The 20,657-nt window shown below is 44.5% G+C and overlaps 1 protein-coding gene across 5 annotated transcripts in view; it reads left to right on the top strand.

Moving 5' to 3' along the window:
- Positions 1 to 4,054, top strand: part of rab14 (RAB14, member RAS oncogene family) — a 59,170-nt gene extending 55,116 nt beyond the window's left edge. For all 5 annotated transcript variants that reach the window (XM_072488568.1, XM_072488567.1, XM_072488569.1 and 2 more), the window contains one exon: positions 1,719 to 4,054. In XM_072488568.1, coding sequence (XP_072344669.1) covers positions 1,719 to 1,896 — 178 coding nt within the window. In that variant the 3' untranslated portion in view covers positions 1,897 to 4,054. The remainder of the gene's footprint in view (positions 1 to 1,718) is intronic.
- The last annotated feature ends 16,603 nt before the right edge of the window (positions 4,055 to 20,657 follow it).

Here is a 20,657-nt window from a genome sequence, read left to right as displayed (position 1 = left end):
CCCCGTTCTGTCAGGCTCCGATGGCCGCAGCCCCTCCCCCCACCTCACTCCCGTTCACTAGCCGGCATAAACCGGCCAGCGTGGAGGCCCCCGCCTGGGTCCCTTTCCCACTTGCCCGGCCCCAGGAAAGCCCAAAGATCCCCTTTTAACACACAAACCCCGCATATCCACCTACACGCCAAAGAACCCTCATTTCGAGTGAAAGTCCCGTCCCTTCCCTTGTCCAAATATATACCACCTTGGCTCCTTTAATCTCTACACCCGCGCGCAGTGATACAAAAAAGAAGAAAATACAGTCATGAGGTTACATCGGCACATGGCCATTCCTCAATTTGGCAGTTCTGCCACAGTCCTTCTGCTTTCGCAAACTCCTCCGCTGCTTCCGCCGTTCCAAAATAAAAGTCCCTGAGCTTGTAAGTCACCCTCAGCTTCGCTGGATATACAATGCCGCACCGCACCTTACTAATGTACAGTGCCCTCTTCACCCGGTTGAAGGCAGCCCGCCTCCTTGCCGGCTCCACTGTAAAGTCCTGGTATACACGTATACCAGCTCCAGCCCACTGCACCACCCGCTTCTGCTTGGCCGAGCTCAGGAACTTCTCCTGTACCTACGGAAGCACAGAGTCACTGCCCTTGGCGGCTCACTCGCCTTTGGTACAGGCCTCCACGACCGATGAGCCCGATCCAGTTCATATCGGGAGGGGTCCTCCCCCCTCCCCCAATAGTTTTGCCAGCATCGCGACAAAATACTCAGTCGGCTTCGGTCCTTCAACTCCTTCGGGCAGCCCCACAATCCTCAAGTTCTGTCGCCTGGATCTATTTTCCAGGTCTTCAATTTTTCCTCGCAGATCCTTGTTAGTATCCATCACCTTCCGCATCTCTTTCCCCATCGAGGCAAATTGATCACCGTGCTGCAATAACGTCTCCTTCACTTCCTTCAGCGCCTCCCCTTGCTCTCGCACCTCCGCCACTGCGCTCGCCACCTCCGTCCTCACCGGGGAAACCGCCTCCTCAACCAGCACACTCAAAACCTCCCTCATCTCCTTCCTCACCGTCTCCATGCATTTCGCAATCTGCGCCAACTGCTTTTCAAATTCCGCAGCCATCACCTTAGTTATTTCTTCAGCCGTAAGCAGTGTGGCCTTCCCTGGTGCTCCAGCCTCCATTTTTCCTGGTGACCCCGTGGTGACCTTTCCACTCCCCGACGGACCTCCAGCTGGTTTTTTTCCGGCCGTTTTTTTGCTCACCCTTGACATTTTTCTTTGGGTTTTTTTTTCCCTCCTGTGTCTTCACTGTGCCTCCTCCGTGCCTTCTTCCTGCTTCTGCCGCCTCCGTGGACCCTGGGACCGGGCTTAAAGCCCCGAAAATGCCGTTCCCGAACGGGAGCCCTCCATTGTGCGGCCGCCTCCGGAAGTCGGGGTACTTTTTTTTTTAAAAGAAAGAAAAGAGAAACTATTATTTTCCCTATCATTAATTATGTTCCATTCAAGAGAATCCCTGCTCATTTTATGGTTTTCCATGTTGGGAAGAATTTGTCAATGAAATATTTGGGCTGGTTTTGTAAAATCAAAGTAACTGACTATCCTCTGGAAGAGTGGTCACGTAAATGGGTCTGTCAAGGCAGTATTTTCAATCTCGGTTGTTATTCAGCTTGATATCATCAAACATTATACTGTAGCTGGCATCAGAATATAAATAATGCTTCCTTTTGTTCTTAGAGGTGAGAATGTGGAGGATGCATTCCTGGAGGCTGCCAAGAAAATTTACCAGAACATACAGGATGGCAGCCTGGATCTCAATGCTGCTGAATCTGGAGTACAGCACAAACCCTCTGCTCCTCAGGGTGGGCGACTAATCAGTGAACCCCAACCCCAGAGAGAAGGCTGCGGCTGCTAGTGATCTTTAGCCAGCCAACCTCTTGACCTTTCACATCTTTCTCTTGTGTCTTTGTCAAAGCAGTATTTCTAGCTGCCTCCTCGTCTGCTGATAATCTGACAGGATAAATTTTGCTGCTGTGACAACAGTTTAACATGATGATATATGGCTCTCCGCTAAACCACCGTAGATGTTTATCAGGTTACAAGGAAAATGAGTAGAGTAATAAAACCTCTCCTGCATGGAATTTAGAATTGAAATATTTTCTTACTTGTTCTTGTGGTAGTTCCTCATCATCATCCCTCGATCTGCGATCTGACTTCATTGCCCCTGTCAGCTAAACGTCATGCTGACATTGCCTAATTCCATTTTCTCCCTCGCAGGGGCTATAGACATAACCTTGCCATTCATTTAAAAAAAAAATGTACAGTAAAAACTCTCTCTTGTTCTGCCATACAACTGTTGTCTATGCTGTTCAAAGTTACTGATGGGTTCTTTGACTGTGAACCGACATCCAACTCAAACTGGATAGGGTGTCTGTAATGTGTAGAGTGTGCTTGTTGCTGTTCATGAGATCCCCACCCAGTTACATGTTTTCACGGGGTTCTAATTCCAGCTCTTTGTCTTAACCTTGCACAGGGGAATGGCTATTACTCCTCTTTCCCTCTTAAGACGCAAACAAAGGCTTTAGCGTGCTTTTTGTCATTTTATTCTTTACGTTTATTAACATACGTAAATATGTATAAAATTTGAAGGAACTGAACTAACATTTAAATACATCTGTGTGTATATGATTTTAATGAAGAAACAAATTGATCACTGGCACTATAAGTACCAGTTTGTACAGAACAATCTAAGAGACCATGTTGCCCCTTCAAGCACAGAATGGATATAATCACATTTTAAAAAGAAGCAAAACGAGCAGTACTTTAACACTATTTTGAGTTCCGTATTCTCTTGTTGTCTTGTTCCATCATTGCACTGTGGAAAATCTCTACCATTTAATAATCCTGTTGTTGTGCAATCGACCGTGTAATGTTCTGTAGCTGTCTTGCATTTTATGGCTGTATTTACTGCCTTACATCATTCAAAAAGAAACAACTGGGTGAATGAATGCAAACCTGTGCTTTTAACTCGACACATTTAGGTGCAATTGTCCTCGATGAACTGGATAGCCAAATTCCATTCAAAACGCAGACTTTAAGGGAGATTTGTTTATTTTTAAGAATTTTGTTCACTGTCTTAAACACTTGGGTAGGGTGATTCTGACCTAACTTTCAAGGGGTGAAAGTAGTTTTTCAAATGGTGATTCAGCACATTTGCCTTGGGCGGCATAATTGTGGATTAAATGCTCATTAATGATCTGCATCTTCAGTTGTGTATAAAATGGTACTGTTTAAGCATTATTTCTATCAAGAATAATGTTCAAAATCCCCGTAATATGGAAACGCGCAGTTGAAAATCCTCTCATCCTTGTAGAGAAATGGGATCCTTTATAGAAATGTGTGGGAAGGCCAAAACTGGAATCTGCAATACAGGTGTATTGAAAATTTGTAAATCTGTACACTGTCCCTTGCTCATAGTGTATAGCTATTAATTTTAAGAATGAGGCTTTCTGTTGAGTATATGGAAGTATTGTCAAAGGCAATATGGTTGGGAGTCTCTTGTCTTGGTTACAATGTTAAGCCTTTGCTTTAGGGAGGTGTTGCCCAGGGACCACAGCCTGTAGATACAACATGCAGGGATTTGACAAAGTGTTTCATTCTAAATTTGCTAAAGTTTGCTTTAGTAGTTTGGTGGTATGAGATCTGAACTACTCCTGAACAGCTTACAGTAGGTTTTGTTTATATCTGTGACAGAAAATTACTTTGAACTGCTGTACTTTTCATTTCATTTGATGGAACAAATGCTATTAATCTGAATATTTGTAAATAAAGTACCTGTATCTAGTTAATTTGTCCTTGTACTCTTTTTAAGAATGTAATTACATATCCTCCTGCCTCTTTGTTAATTGGCATTCCCTAATGTGGCAGATAAGGAGCTAGATGTGTGCAGTGCTCTGGCAATGCAATGTATACTTGAAAGTACTTTGAAAAGAAACAGTTCATGCCAGGTGGAGTTGTAGCCAAATGGCACTGAACTTGGGATTTGTGGAATAAATGATGGAAGTTGGCAAACCCTCCTGAGTTGCCTTTTACTTTTTCTTCGAAGAAACCCTAAAGTATCAGCTTGGGGACGAGTTTCAAACATTGTACATTACAAATTCAAGTTAAACTATGAGAGTCTGGAGCAAAGTGGAATGCAGACTTGACTCATCAATTTTTTTCTTGTATTAAATATAGCAGCTTGTGAAACACTGCAATTGTGGTGTTTTAATGTCTCATGTTCACATCTTCAAATATGGAATGGCGCCTCCTTAATATGAAGAAATCACGTATTTCTTCACCTGCATAGATCCCTGTCAGGGGCACACATCTTGATTTAATTTTTTTGTTAGCCAGCAATGTTGAGAGCTCATGGTTCAATTCTTCCATAAGTTTCTACCCTCAAACCAAATCTTTTCTGTGGAACTAGCTTTCCTTGCCCCAGTACTTGCTGCAAGCTGTTCCTTTTTGGGGGACAGGATCTGTTGCCCTCTTGTAAATTGTCATTGTCCAGCTTTTGACTTGTTTGTTCTCCAGCTGATGCTACTTCTCAAACTTCCATTGTTCCAAACAACAGGGGCTGGCTTAGCACAGTGGGCTAAAAAGCTGGCTTGCAATCAGAACAATGCCTGCAGCGTGGATTCAATTCCCGTACCAGCCTCCCTGAACAGGTGCTGGAATGTGGTGACTAGGAGCTTTTCACAGTAACTTCATTTGAAGCCTACTTGTGACAAGCTATTATTGTTATTATCTGTACTTGGTGTATTTTAATTTAAGCTCTGATTACATCACCACCATTGTTCAGATCCCTGGTCAAAGTCACCAATTCCTTGACCGATTTGTGGCACTCCATAATCACCAACGCAGTTCAATCTTTTTCGTACGTGACTATCCTTGCCTGGCTCCACTTCTTTACATCCCAATCCATAGTTAGTACATGGGTTTTTCCCTATTCTATATTTACACCATGTGTACGACCTAGAGATTCATCCTTGGCCCTGTCTTAGTTTAGATGTTACTCAGGTGACCTTTTATCCATGGGTGCGGATATATTTACGTTTGGCAAATGTCGGCCCTACTTTTTCCACAATGATCAGATTTCATGCCTGCTATGAAGATCCAAATGTGCTAAGACTTCAATGTTGATGTTAGCAACTCGAAAGGCAATTTTATGTTCAATATTCAGAAATGACTTGAGTGTTGGTATAGGCGTATACAAGACTTTGAAGGTTTAGACAAGGTAGACAAAAGCTGTTCCAATTATCTGATGACACAAGGACTGGGGTACTGATTAAGATCTTGGGCAAGAGATCCAGGGGAATGTAAAGAAAATCTTTACATGGATTATTAATGATCTGAAACTTGCTGTTTACGAGGCTGGTAGAAGTGGAAATTGTACACTTGAGGGGAAATAAATTTTCAGGTCTATGTGGAGAGAGTGGTGAGAATGAGACTTGTGGATTGTTCTACAGTGTTGGCATGATTTGGATGGGCTGAAATGACTACAGCTCCTGTGGGAAAAGCTGATTTTGCCTTTCCTTGAACCTTTTGGCTACAACATCGGTTACTGAGCTGAACTACAAATCCCATATCTCCCTCCCCCAAGAACACTTAATTTGTCCCCTTCAATTTTGCTAAGCCCTATTGTTTAAACATTCTCCAGGTTTGAATTGTCACCTTGCATTAATTCCAAAAGGCCTGAAATGCGACTGCGGCAAGATCGGCTCTCAATTTTGCCACTCGCCCTTGTTTGCAAACCCATCTATAGCCTTGACCTATCTCTACCAATTCAGCCAGTTTGTGCCCTTGAGTCTTCCAATGGACCTCTTTGTAAATTTTCCACTGTTACATTCTGCCATTGTTGGAACAACTTCCAACTATACTGGCCCTCTTCCAGAGCTCCTACATTTAACTCTTAACTTCAAAAAAACGTTACTGCTTCACTGCTACATCTTGCTTAATTTATCACTCTTCATTTCTTTACTGTTTGCTGCGTTGAAGCAGGTAAGCAGAAACTGGTGTGGGTGCATTTCCAGTGCTCTGACTGGAACTGGTTGATTAGCTACAGACAAGGAATCAAAAGGCAAGATCTTGCCGTTTTTGGTATGGTGCAATCTGGTTTGCTCGTGAGGAAATATCTTATTATTTAGGTGTCAAATGCTATACTTCATTATCTGATGGATCTTAAACTCTACTTTTAATTTGAAAGTTCTCTGCATTTGATAAGAAATGGAAACAAATTAGCAATATCAGGATCGTTTTCCCCAGTATTCTATTCTTTGTTTAGACCTAAAATCGAAACCATTGGAGGTCTGTGCACCTGTACTGAATTTTCTGTACCAGCTAGATCAAGAGATATGCTCTGCTTTTATTTTTTTATTCCTCGAAAATGCTCTCTCAATTTTGAGTGCAGTGCAAATCTCTGGTTACTTCAGCCCTCCAACTCTTGCCATCACTAACTATATGATCCTGCCTGTGCTCTATACATTAGTTTCTCTGACTATGCTTGCCCATTTATGAATAATTTCCTCTTGCAAATTTTGCAGATAGTACAGGCAACAGTAACCTGATTCTCTGGCAATAGGGAACATGTTCTACAGTGACTCACCTGTCCCCTACCCTTCCCTCCCACTTTTTTGATTTTTGGAAATGATAATTGTAGGGTGGGGACAGAACTGGGCTAATCTGAGGCGTGCCCTCTGGTTAAACAGCTCATCAATGTTCTCTCCACTTCCACATGATTGCAAGTTACAGGAATGATAGACTTGTCAAAATCAGTGGTGTTGAGTAAAGTTCTGATGTAAAATATTTAATGAATGAATACTATAAACTAATGATCCGACTTCAGAAGTTGGAATGTTAGGCTGCACACGAATGTTTCACACCTATATTTTTCCCTTAGCTAGTCATGTCTATAGTGATGATGAATATTGATCAGTCATATCTGGGCATAATCTCTTACTCATCAGAATTTCCATAACTGGTTATATTTACAATTACATTTCATGTCAAACATTCTACTTTGCACACTTTTTTAAACTGGCACTGTGATAAGGCAAATGTTACACCAGTATTACCTTAATTTGGAGCTAAATTAATAGACATTTCGGCATGGAAGGGCAAATTTGGAGAGGTTTTTTTTTTTTTTTGCAGTAGCAGACGGTTGATGAAGGCAATGATTCTGATGTGAGGCATTTGTTTCAGTGCCACGCAGCAGACCTAAGCAAAGCTATAGATCATGGAATAAAGGGGCAGTAGCAACATAGATTTGAAATTGCCTGAGTGACGGTATAGAGAGCTAGTGGCTAATGGATGTCTTTCAATCGGGTGGGGGCGGGGGAAGGGGAGGTTTATGGTGGAACTCCCCAGGGGTCAGTGTTGGGTCCCCTACTCTTCCTACCATAATGTGGAGATGCCGGCGTTGGACTGGGGTGAGCACAGTACGAAGTCTTACAACACCAGGTTAAAGTCCAACAGGTTTGTTTCGATGTCACTAGCTTTCGGAGCGCTGCTCCTTCCGCAGGTCTACTTCCTACCATAGACCTTTGTGTACAGGATCACAAAGATGATTGATGTGGGTAGAGTACAAAGTCTTACAACACCAGGTTAAAGTCCAACAGGTTTATTTCGATGTCACTAGCTTTCGGAGCGCTGCTCCTTCCTCAGGTGAATGAAGAGGTATGTTCCAGAAACACATATATAGACAAATTCAAAGATGCCAAACAATGCTTGGAATGCGACCATTAGCAGGTGATTAAATCTTTACAGATCCAGAGATGGGGTAACCCAGGTTAAAGAGGTGTGAATTACATCAAGCCAGGACAGTTGGTAGGATTTTGCAGGCCAGATGCTGGGGGATGAATGTAATGTGACATGAATCCCAGGTCCCGGTTGAGGCCGCACTCGTGTGCGGAACTTGGCTATAAGTTTCTGCTCGGCGATTCTGCGTTGTCGCGTGTCCTGAAGGCCGCCTTGGAGAACGCTTACCCGGAGATCAGAGGCTGAATGCCCTTGACTGCTGAAGTGTTCGACTGGAAGGGAACATTCCTGCCTGGTGATTGTTGGGCGATGTCCGTTCATTCGTTGTCGCAGCGTCTGCATGGTCTCGCCAATGTACCACGCTTCGGGACATCCTTTCCTGCAGTGTATGAGGTAGACAACGTTGGCCGAGTCACACGAGTACGTACCACGTACCTGGTGGGTGGTGTTCTCACGTGTAATAGTGGTATCCGTGTCAATGATCTGGCACGTCTTGCAGAGATTGCCATGGCAGGGTTGTGTGGTGTCGTGGTCACTGTTCTGAAGACTGGGTAGTTTGCTGCAAACAATGGTTCGTTTGAGGTTGCGCTGTTGTTTGAAGGCAAGTAGTGGGGGTGTGGGGATGACCTTGGCAAGATGTTCATCGTCATCAATGACGTGTTGAAGGCTGTGAAGATGACGTAGTTTCTCCGTTCCGGGGAAGTACTGGACGGCGAAGGGTATTCTGTCGGTTGTGTCCCATGTTTGTCTTCTGAGGAGGTTGGTGCGGTTTTTCGCTGTGGCGCGTTGGAACTGTTGATCGATGAGTCGAGTGCCATATCCCGTTCGTACGAGGGCATCTTTCAACGTCTGTAGATGTCTGTTACGCTCCTCCTCGTCTGAGCAGATCCTGTGTATATGGAGCGCTTGTCCATAGGGGTTGGCTTCTTTAATGTGTTAAGGGTGGAAGCTGGAGAAGTGGAGCATCATGAGGTTATCCATGGGTTTGCGGTAAAGCGAAGTGCTGAGGTGACCGTCCTTGATGGAGACGAGTGTGTCCAAGAATGCAACTGATTTTGGAGAGTAGTCCATGGTGAGTCTGATGGTTGGATGGAACTTATTAATGTCATCGTGTAGTCGTTTCAGTGATTCTTCGCCGTGGGTCCAAAAGAAAAAAATGTCATCGATGTATCTGGTGTATAACGTCGGTTGAAGGTCCTGTGCGGTGAGTAGGTCCTGTTCAAACTTGTGCATGAAGATGTTGGCGTATTGGGGTGCGAATTTGGTCCCATGGCTGTTCCGTGGGTGAAGAACTTGTTGTCGAAGGTGAAAACGTTGTGATCCAGAATGAAGCGGATGAGTTGCAGAATTGCGTCTGGAGATTGGCAGTTGTCGGTGTTGAGTACTGAGGCTGTTGCAGCAATGCCGTCGTCATGGGGGATGCTGGTGTAGAGTGCCGAGACGTCCATTGTGACGAGGAATGTTCCTGGTTCAACTGGTCCATGGGTGCTGAGTTTCTGTAGGAAGTCCGTCGTGTTGCGACAGAAGCTGGGCGTACCTTGTACGATAGGTTTCAAGATGCCCTCGATGTTGCCAGAGAGGTTCTCACACAAGGTCCCATTGCCTGAAACGATAGGGCGGCCTGGTGTGTTGGCCTTATGTATTTTTGGGAGGCAGTAGAGATCTCCAATGCGGGGAGTACGTGGGATGAGAGCACGTAGGGTGCTCTGAAGATCTGGATCCAAGGTCTTGATCAGTCTGTTAAGTTGGCGGATGTGTTCTTTGGTCGGATCTGCGGGTAACTGTCTGTAGTGTTCTTGGTTGTTCAGTTGTCGGTATACTTCTTTGTAGTAGTCCGTTCTGTTCAGTACGACAGTGGCCCCTCCTTTGTCTGCTGGTTTGATGACGATGCTGCGGTTGGTCTTGAGAGCGTGGATGGCATTGCGTTGTGCTTGGGTGACGTTCAGGGCTGTCTTGTGAATGCGACTGATGAATCTGGCATTGACACGACTCCTGACTGCTTGAGCATACATGTCGAGTCTAAGGCAGCGGCCTTCCGGAGGGGTCCAATTCGACTCTTTCCTCTTCGGTTGCCGCACCGCAGATCTCTCGGTCTGCTGTTCCGTTTCATTGATAGTCTGCTTGGGTTCGCTGTTGGCCTCTTGGGGTCTGTGGAAGAATTCCCGGAGCCTCATTCGCCTGATGAATTCCTCCGTGTCTGCCGCGAGACTGATGGAGTCCATTTTGGTGGTGGTGCAGAAATTGAGCCCTCTGCTGAGGACTTCGATTTCGTCTGGTTGAAGGGTGTAGTCTGACAAGTTGACAATAGATTTCCCTGTATTGTTTTCTACTGTGGCACCGGGGGTGGCTTGGTTGCTGCCGGTGGTGATGCCAAGTTTCTCAAGCTTTCTGTTCTTGGTGTGCATATAGGTGGCATAGTATTGTTGTCTCATCTGTTTGGCGGTGTTCCGCAGCTGGTCTGCTGCATCCTGAGCCCAAGTTGAGAATATGGCCTCTATCTTGGTTTCCAGGTTGCGTCGTCTGCTGTAGAGCTGGCGGACGAGGTGGTTGAGGAGCGTGAGAGAGGTGCGACGGCAGAATCTCTCAGCATAGTCTGTGTTGAAGGTCGACTTGAGTGGGTTTGTGATCTGTAGCCCTTTCGGGATCTTGTCTGCTTTCTTGCATTTTTGTAGAAACTTAATGTCAGTGTCTATATGCGCGATCTTCCTGGAGATCCTCTCCACTTTGAGCCGGCAGTTTGCGGTGTCGATGGTAGCCATGATGTGGAGATGCCGGCGTTGGACTGGGGTGAGCACAGTACGAAGTCTTACGAAGTTTCTGGAACACACCTCTTCATTCACCTGAGGAAGGAGCAGCGCTCCGAAAGCTAGTGACATCGAAACAAACCTGTTGGACTTTAACCTGGTGTTGTAAGACTTCGTACTGTGCTCACCCCAGTCCAACGCCGGCATCTCCACATGATGTGGGTAGGGCAGTGGATGTTGTCTATATGGACTTCAGTAAGGCCTTTGACAAGGTCCCTCATGGTAGACTGGTACAAAAGATGAAGTCACACGGGATCAGGGGTGAGCTGGCAAGGTGGATACAGAACTGGCTAGATCATAGAAGGCAGAGAGTAGCAATGGAAGGGTGCTTTTCTAATTGGAGGGCTGTGACTAGTGGTGTTCCACAGGGATCAGTGCTGGGACCTTTGCTGTTCGTAGTCTATATAAATGATTTGGAGGAAAATGTAACTGGTCTGATTAGTAAGTTTGCAGATGACACAAAGGTTGGTGGAATTGCGGATAGCGATGAGGACTGTCAAGATACAGCAGGATTTAGATTTGTTGGAGACTTGGGCGGAGAGATGGCAGATGGAGTTTAATCTGGACAAATGTGAGGTAATGCATTTTGGAAGGTCTAATGCAGGTAGGGAATATACAGTGAATGGTAGAACCCTCAAGAGTATTGAAAGTCAGAGAGATCTAGCTGCACAGGTCCACAGGTCACTGAAAGGGTCAACGCAGGTGGAGAAGGTAGTCCAGAAGGCATACGGCATGCTTGCCTTCATTGGCCGGGGCATTGAGTTTAAGAATTGGCAAGTCATGTTGCAGCTGTATAGAACCTTAGTTAGGCCACACTTGGAGTATAGTGTTCAATTCTGGTCGCCACACTACCAGAAGGATGTGGAGGCTTTAGAGAGGGTGCAGAAGAGATTTACCAGAATGTTGCCTGGTATGGAGGGCATTAGCTATGAGGAGTGGTTGAATAAACTCTGTTTGTTCTCACTGGAATGACGGAGGTTAAGGGACGACCTGATAGAGGTCTACAAAATTATGAGGGGCATAGACAGAGTGGATAGTCAGAGGCTTTTCCCCAGGGTAGAGGGGTCAATTACTAGGGGGCATAGGTTTAAGGTGCGAGGGGCAAGGTTTAGAGTCGATGTACGAGGCAAGTTTTTTACGCAGAGGGTAGTGGGTGCCTGGAACTCGCTGCTGGAGGAGGTGGTGGAAGCAGGGACCATAGGGACATTTAAGGGGCATCTTGACAAATACATGAATAGGATGGGAATAGAGGGATACGGACCCAGGAAGTGTAGAAGATTGTAGTTTAGTCGGGCAGCATGGTCGGCACGGGCTTGGAGGGCCGAAGGGCCTGTTCTTGTGCTGTACTTTTCTTTGTTCTTTGAAGTGATTCATTTTGGGTGGATGAACCCAGAGAGGTGCAGTTTTAAAATGGGTGCCAAAGCAGAGGGACTTGGGTGCATTAGTCATTGAAGGTGGTAGGACAGGGTGAGAGTGATTAATACAGCACCCTAGGCTTTATTAATAGGAACATTGAATTCAAGGAAGTTATGCTAAACATGTATAGAACACTGGTCCGCCTCAACTGCAGTAGTGAGTCCAGTTCTTGGTGCTGCACTTTAGGGATGTAAAGGCATTTGAGTACATAAAACATTCAGAAGAATGGTTCCATGGATGAGGAACTTGCGTTCTGTAGGTAGGTAGAAGTTGGGACTGTTTGATTTGGCATAGCCTCCTGCTGCAGTGCAGGGATTCTATTTGGCCCATCGAGTCTGCACCAACTCTGCCGAAAGAGCACCCCACAGCCCCACCTAACTTTTGGATGCCAAGGGACAATTTAGCATCGCCAATCTACCTAACCACAGCTTTGGACTGCAGGAGAAAACTGGAGCACCTGGGGGACACAGACATGGAGAGATCGTGCAAATTCCACACACACACACACAGGTGGGAATTGAACCCAGGTCCCTGGTGCTGTGAGGTATCACTGCAGAGAAATTAAGAGGCTTTGATAGGTATTCAAAATCCCATAGATGGGGAGTAAGTGTTCCCATTGGGAGGATTAAGAACAGCAGAGCACACATGTCAGACAATTGGCAAAAGAAGCAATGGTGACATGCGACAAAACATTTTTTCTCAGCATAAGTGAGTGATGGAGGCGTGTTCAACCCAGGCATACAAGAGGGAATTGGCATATCAGAAAATTATGCAGAACAATGGATGAAGGCCATAAGAGTGTCACTTGGTGAGTTGCTCTTTCTGAGAGTGAGCATTGACATGATGGGCTGAATGGTGGCCTGTGCTGAAACCATTCTGTGATAGGAATAATGGGGCTAGCACCTCCTTGGAAACAGTCTAGATTGGATGGAGGCACAAAGGGATCCAGGGATACAGATTCACAAATCCCTGAAAGATTCACAAATCCTTAAAAGTAGCAATGAAGGTTCATGGCGCCAAAACACTGGCATTAATTTCTAGAGACATGGAAATGCATTCAAGGGGAGGCTAGGTAAATTATGTGAGGGAGAAAGAAATAGGACACTTAAAAATTTATTCATGGGATGTGGATATTGCCAACTAGGCCAGCATTTATTGCCCTTGAGGAGATGGTTATGAGCTGCCTTGAACTGGTGCAGTCCATTTGGTCTAGGTACACCCACAGTGCTGTTAGGGAGGGTGTTCCAGGATTTTGATGAGCGACAGTGAAGGAACGGCGATATATTTCCAAGTCAGTATGCGGAACTTCCAGGTAGTGCTATTCCCACATACTTGTTTCCCTTGGCCTACTAGATGGTAGCGGCCGTGGATTTGGAAGGTGCTGTCGAAGAGTTTTTGGGAGTTCCTGCAGCGCATCTTGTAGATGGTATACAGTCCTGCTACTGTGCGTCGATGATGGAGGGAGTGAATATTTGTGGACAAGGTTCCAATCAAGCGAGCTGCTTACATGATTTATTTATTGTCACATGTACCAAAGTACAGTGAAAAGTATTGTTCTGCGTATAATCCAGACTGATCGTTCTATACATGAAAAAAAACATAGGACATAACGATAAATACGCAATGTAAATACATAGACACAGACATCGGGTGAAGCATACAGAGTGTAGACTACTCAGTAGAGAATATGTGTGAAGAGGGTCCGGTCCAGAAGAGGGTCATTCATGAGTCTGGTAACAGCGGGGAAGAAGCTGTTACCTCTTAGTGCATGTTTTCAGAATTTTGTATCTCCTGTCCAGTGAAATAGGTTGGAAGAGAGAATAACCCAGGTGGGAGGGTCTTTAATTATGCTCCCCGTTTTCCCGAGGGAGGAGTAGACAGATGGGAGGCGGATTCGTGTGATGGACTGTGCCGTGTTTAAGACTCTCTGTAGTTTCTTACGGTCTTGGGCTGAGCAGTTGCCAGACCAGGCTATGATGCAGCCCGATAGGATGCTTTCTGTGGTGCATCTGTAGAAATTGTTAAGAGTCAATGTGGACAGGCTGAATTTCCTTAGTGTCCTGTGCTTTCTTGGTCACAGCGTCGTCATGGGTGGACCAGGACAGATTGTTGGTGATGTGCACACCTAGGAATTTGAAGTTGTCAGCCATCTCCACCTCGGCACTGCTGATGATGTGTACAATGCTTCGCTTCCTGAAGTCAATGACCAGTTCCTTAATTTTGCTGAATTTGAGAGATTGTTGTCGTTACATCACCCCACTAGGTTCTCTACCTCCCTCCCGTACTCTGACTCATCGTCGTTAGAGATTTCATAGATTCATAGAATTTACAGTGCAGAAGGAGGCCATTCGGCCCATCGAGTCTGTACCGGCTCTTGGAAAGAGCATTCCTACCCAAGCCCACACCTCCACCCTATCCCCATAGCCCAGTAACCCCACCCAACACTAAGGGCAATTTTGGGCACTAAGGGCAATTTAGTATGGCCAATCCACCTAACCCGCACATCTTTGGACTGTGGGAGGAAACCGGAGAACCCGGAGGAAAACCACGCACACACGGGGAGGATGTGCAGACTCCGCACAGACAGTGACCCAAGCCGGGAATCGAACCTGGGACCCTGGAGCTGTGAAACAATTGTGCTAACCACTATGCTACCTTGCTGCCCGAGATCCGAGCCACTACGCTCATGTCATCAGCAAACTTGCAGATGGAGTTGGAGGCAAATTGAAAGTCTCTTAAGTATTGTTGGATCTGCACTCAAGTAGAGAGTATTCCATCATACCTGACTTGTGACTTATAGATTGTGGACAGACTTTGGGAAGTCAGGAGGTGAGTTATCCACTGCAGGATTTCAATCCTCTGACCTGCTCTTGTGACCATAGTATTTGCATGGCTAGTCCAGTTGAGTTTCTGGTCAATGGTAGCCCCAGATTCTTGATAGTGGGGGATTTATTGATGCTAATACCATTGAATGTCAAGGGGCGATGGTTCGATTCTCCCTTGTTGGGATGGTCATTGCTCAGCCCTTATGTGGCACGAATGTGACTTGTCAGCCCAAGCTTGGATATTGTCCAGGTCTCGTTGCATTTGGACATAGACCTCTTCAGTTTCTGAGGATTCATGAATGGTGCTGAACATTGTGCAATCATCTGTGAGTAACATGTATATAATATATATTAAGTTGCTCGTGTGATGGGGGCTCATGCAGCACAAACACCAGCATAGATCGACCTGTGGGGCTCGTGGCCAGGTTCTGTACTTGTAAATTTGATATACAAGGCCTGGTAAAGAATTGGTCTTTTGATTCCTCTTCAACTTTCAGATTCAGTGCGATCTGAGGTGAAAACAAAATCACACAGCTGTATCAACCTTCTCTGAAAGATCTGAATGGGTTGGGCCATTTAGTAATGAATTTATTTTCTGAATTGATCCATTTCCTTCCTGTTAGTCTATGTAGTTGTTGTATACCTGGCACTCCCCATGACAAGCAGTTGATAAATACAAGTCCAACACAAGCTACATTTGTTGATTCATTTCAGTTTCAGGAGCCCGACTCTGATCCGATAGGTAATCTTCCAAACCCCACCCCTAACTGCATATTAGAATGGCACTGGTTGCAAATTGAGTTTAGAAATATTTTATTGCAAAAGAGCCTCTGACAAAGTAAAAAGCACGTAATTCCCACGTAAATCAAGCAAACTTGCCTCTTGCTGCTGTAATTTTGATGTTGTTTCAGGTTTGTAGGGGCTGCTAATTTAAAATACTTTGGCCTAGATTTTACTCAAGCCTGTCATTCGCCAGACTCCCAACTTGGCCATTTGAGATCTCATTGTTTCTGAACAGCAAGTTGCTGAAAGTGCGATTTTATAATGTTGTGACGAGGTCACCTGGACCCTGAGCGACAAGTCAAGCAACTGTACCTCCTCAATCAACCAGATGAAAGATTTTGATGATGAAAAGCGGGTTGGCGGAGAAGGAAATGTAGATTATAGTCGTCGTAAATTCAATGTCATTGTGTAAGAAATACAGCACCAATAGAGAAAGAATGGTTGAATTGAGGGAAAAATAGAAACAGAAAAAATATTTTGTAACAAAAAATGACATTTGAAAAATCTTTAAAAATTAAATGAAGGCATGTGATACCACACTTTAAAAAAAAAATTCAGTGTCAGAGAATTTGATTGCCAATATCTAAAACTTAGCCTGTCATTAAAAGTTTACTTGTGCTTGTAATGACGGTAACTTCCTGTGTCAGATTTATTTTGCACCTCCAGCTTCTTCACAACATTCGATTCATTTCAACAGTGATGTAAACAGTGAAATGTTGCAAATTCACTAACACAGTGCAGCAGCCTGGATGGCAACTGTTGGCATCTAACTTCACATCTTCCTCCTGACGGAAGTTACTGTATCATTTATGCTTAACCAATGCCGAACGCCTTTAGCCTCCTGATATTTTGACATTAGTAGATTTCATGGTACACACTATCTGTAATATCATCTGGTCCAAAGACATGCTGGATTTGCCATGATAAATTGCTCTTAGTGACCAAAAAGGTTAGGAGGGGTTATTGGGTTACGGGGATAGGGTGGGAGTGAGGGCTTAAATGGATCGGTGCAGACTTGATGGGCCGAATGGCCTCCTTCTGCACTGTATGTTCTATGTTCTATGTTTGTATGGAAATTATAAGAGGTGGAACCTATTTAAATTTAGAATACAAGGGAAGTAATTATCACTCACCTGAATTCGAAACAAATTTTCGTTAACTTGTTTTTATTTGAATTGTGGTGTTGCATGGATTCCTACTTTTACCTAATCCTGGTCATATCTGCTCTGGTCCAGCAAGGCTGGAGTATCATTTTTAATTTTTCACTTCCTGTTTCAACCTTATGGTGCTTAATCCTTCTGAAGCTAGCTGCATCTGTCTGTCTACCTGTGGAACAGAGAGCCACACCTCATCATTCCATTTCATTGCTGAAACACAAATTACGTGCCTGACAGGAGGAAGTGTTTAACCACCCTCGATAATTTACCACACTAATTTGCTTCCTGACGATTCCCTTATTTCCCCTTTCTTTATTTTTTGCCATTATCATTTTGAACCACGGATGCTTAATGGGCGGGTATCTTTAAGTCAAGCAGCAGAGAGAATGAGGAATTAAAAAGTTGCAACATTGTACGTGGTGCTAGTTTTCGAGCAGCCAGCCTCAGAGTTTGTGACACCCGAGAGATGGGGTGGGACTCGGTTCGATTGGTTTGTTGTGGGCTAATAAATTGACCAAAAGTTTGTATTCTTTCCGGTAGCCGGTGATGATCGGATCCTGCCCGAGTGGGATGATTTCCAGAGATCCAAGGAAAGCAGAGTTGGAGACCTGGACACTCAGAGAAAAGGACCTGCTCTCTCTCTTTCATGTTAAGAGAAAGAAGTAGAAACCTTTTTCATGGAATTTGAAAAAATAGCAACCTAAATGGAGTGACCAAAGAAAAATGGACATTATCTATGCAAAGTAAATTGACAGGGCGGGCGCAGGAAGCTTATGCTTCCCTGTCAGAGGGAGTGTTTAAGAATTAAGGTGAAGTAAAAAAGGCTATTCTGGATGCCTATTTACTACAAAATCTAAAAATGTAAATACACATCCTTTATTTAATCTGTCATTCCCTTGGCAATTCATTTCAAATAATAACAAGGCACATATCGGACACATGCTTTCTAAGGAACCGAAAGGATTGCCAGGACACTGCAGTCAATTATATTTATGTGTTTTGATTTTTTTTTCACCTTGTTGGGTTTTAAAATAGGAAGAATAATGTAATATCCAGAATCTTCTCCACTTATTCTGAGGAACAAATGAACGCCAGTTATTGGAATTGTCATAGCCACGTAAAAGGTGTTTCCTCAAAGTGACCTGTGAGCTAAATGTTTGTGTGTCTGTGCATGTAGCCCCCTTTTATGTGTGTGAGTTATTCCATTGAAAAATAACTAGCAGCAAAGTTGTAGCCTTAAACAAGATAGCTATTAATGTCTGGAGTGAAGGGTTGAAGTTGAAGAGTTGTGTTCAGCAGCTGCGGTGGCTTCTGTAATCGATTCGTCTGTGTTTGCCTTTTCGGATGGACTCAGCGGGTCAAGCAGGCTTGGGGGGGGGGGGGGGGGCGGGGGAGAGAAGATTTCTTTGTCATTACTAGTTCTGCCATTACAGCATTTGAAGATTGCCTGGCTTCTTTTCAGCAATACAACAGTTAATTTTTGGATACCTTCCCCTTTGTTCTCCCTTGGCTAAGAAACCCCTCTAACGATGTATGTCAGAGTTCTTCCTGATGGTTCTGCACATAAGGCTTTCACAGCCTGCCTTTGTCACAAAGCAAAATGGCTGCTGTGTTAATTTAGAAGAAGAATTGTTTCACCAGAAAAAGAAGCCAATTGCATTGAGGTCCTTGGAAGTCCTTCATGTCTCCTGTTCCCTGGGAAGCCAAAGAAGATTTTTAGACAATTCAATGGACATCCCTGGGGAAATCCTTGAATTTTAAAGATGGCCAGCACTTTTAAAGATGGACAGACATCCTGGCACCTTTGTGTTTCTTCAACCCATGTCAAACTTTGATATCCCTTTTGTGTGCCAGCTGTCTCATGTCAGAACACGGAGCAGTGTTTGGAGTGACAGGAAGATCATCACACAGACTCGTGGTTGCCAAGGCTGTTGGTGGGCACCAGGTGGCGTCAGCGCTCCATTCCCACCTCGCACCAAACCCACCTCTGGACGCTGTTCGTTTATGCTCTTCAACGTGACTTTGCTGAGGGGAATTAAAAAATATATATTGAAGTACTAAACACAAAGAAATGATGTCGACATTGAAATTCACCCAGGGGTCTGAGATTATTAATCCATATTTGAAAAAGAGTACTTCAATCAAAAAGTTTGAGAAAGACTGGTACACAGTCTGGATAATTTGAGGTAAATACCATTCTTGATGTTGATCAATAGCTATGTCCAAAAGCTGTTTAGCTCTAACCTGATCAGTGAGAATCAGTTATAAACTCTAGTTTGGCACATCTGGTTTATCAAGCACCTTGGTACTAACAACACTGTAAGAGGTATTTTGATCTTGGTCCTAATACTGAAGAAGCGGGCAGTAATATAGCACAAGAGGAGGCCATTAGATGATTGTGCTTCTTTTGGTAGTTCTTTCCGATTAGTTACACTTTCTTGTTCTTTCCCAGTTGTATCTTTTTCAAGTATATATCCAATTTCCTTTCGGAAATTACTATTGAATCTGCTTTTACCACCATTCACGCAGAGCATTGCAAACACGGTAGCATAGTGGTTAGCACTGTTGCTTCACAGCTCCAGGGTCCCAGGTTCGATTCTCGGCTTGGGTCACTGTCTGTGCGGAGTCTGCACGTTCTCCCCGCGTCTGCGTTGGTTTCCTCCGGGTGCTCCGGTTTCCTCCCACAATTCTTGAAAGACGTGCTGTTAGGTGAATTGGACATTCTGAATTCTTCCTCTGTGCACCTGGACAGGCGCCGGAATGTGGTGACTAGGGGCTTTTCACAGTAACTTCATTGCAGTGTTAATGTAAGCCTACCTGTGACAATAAAAATTATTATTATTAACACAACTTATATACATAAAAGAATGTCTCCTCTCCTCTCTGGTTGTTTTCCCAATTATCATAAATCTGTACCCTGTATTGTAACCAATTCATTTATTTACTCAGTCACAACTTGCAATATTTAACATCTCTGTTAAATCTCCCCTTTGCTTGTCTAAAGAAAACAATTCAGCTCGTCTTTTCTCTCCACCTAACTCAAATCTCTCATTCCTGGTATACTCTAATAAGTCTTACCTGCCCTGTTTCAGTGGCCTTAAAGCGGGCAGCTGAGGCTGAACCAATGATTCAAAAAAGGCTCTGCACAAATTCTTTGATTTTGCACTGAATGCCTTTGTTCATAAAACAAAAGACCCCGTAAGGTTCTAAAAAAGTTTTATGGCCTTGCCCCGTGACTTTCGAAAGCTTGTATCTGTGAACTCATAGTTTATTCCCGCAGTTCAATTAATATTGTGCAATAGCCTCTTTTCACCTCTCCTAACAAAATTTATCACTTCACTATACATCGATGTGCGCAGGCCCGGGTCTGTGCCACGTGGGCGATAGAGGCAGCAGAAGCAGTGACTCTGTTAGAATCCGTTATCCTTCACTCCCCTCATTCCATAGTACAGCTATTAGAAGCAGGGAAAGTAAGGGCAGTTTCAGATAGTCGCCGAGCTAAATGGGAAAGCATTTTACTCCCGGCAGACAAAAGAATCCAGATAGTTAAAGATTCAACCCTTAACCCTGCGTCCATGATGGTTAAAGAAGGTACGGAGCATAATTGTGTGGAGGAGGTCGATGAGAGCGAGAGTGGTGGGAGGGGAAGATGTATGGGAATTATTTGTGGACGGGTCCCGGAAATATCATGAGGGGATGCCCCGTACCGCATGGGCAGTAGTGAATAAAATAGGCACGGTACTAAGGGGAAGCCAGATTCTGGGGCTTGGTCAGCTCAGGTAGCAGAATTAATTGCCCTCACAGAAGCCTTAAGATCAGCAGCAGGAAAGAGGGTGAACATATATACAGAACAGCCGGTATGCTTTCGGAGTGATTCATGACTATATGGTAGCT

Source organism: Scyliorhinus torazame, chromosome 22 (genome assembly GCF_047496885.1).
Source record: "Scyliorhinus torazame isolate Kashiwa2021f chromosome 22, sScyTor2.1, whole genome shotgun sequence".
Taxonomy (NCBI): Eukaryota; Metazoa; Chordata; class Chondrichthyes; order Carcharhiniformes; family Scyliorhinidae; genus Scyliorhinus; species Scyliorhinus torazame.
The sequence above is the reverse complement of the archived record's forward strand: the minus strand, read 5'-3'. Positions and strand labels throughout refer to the sequence as shown.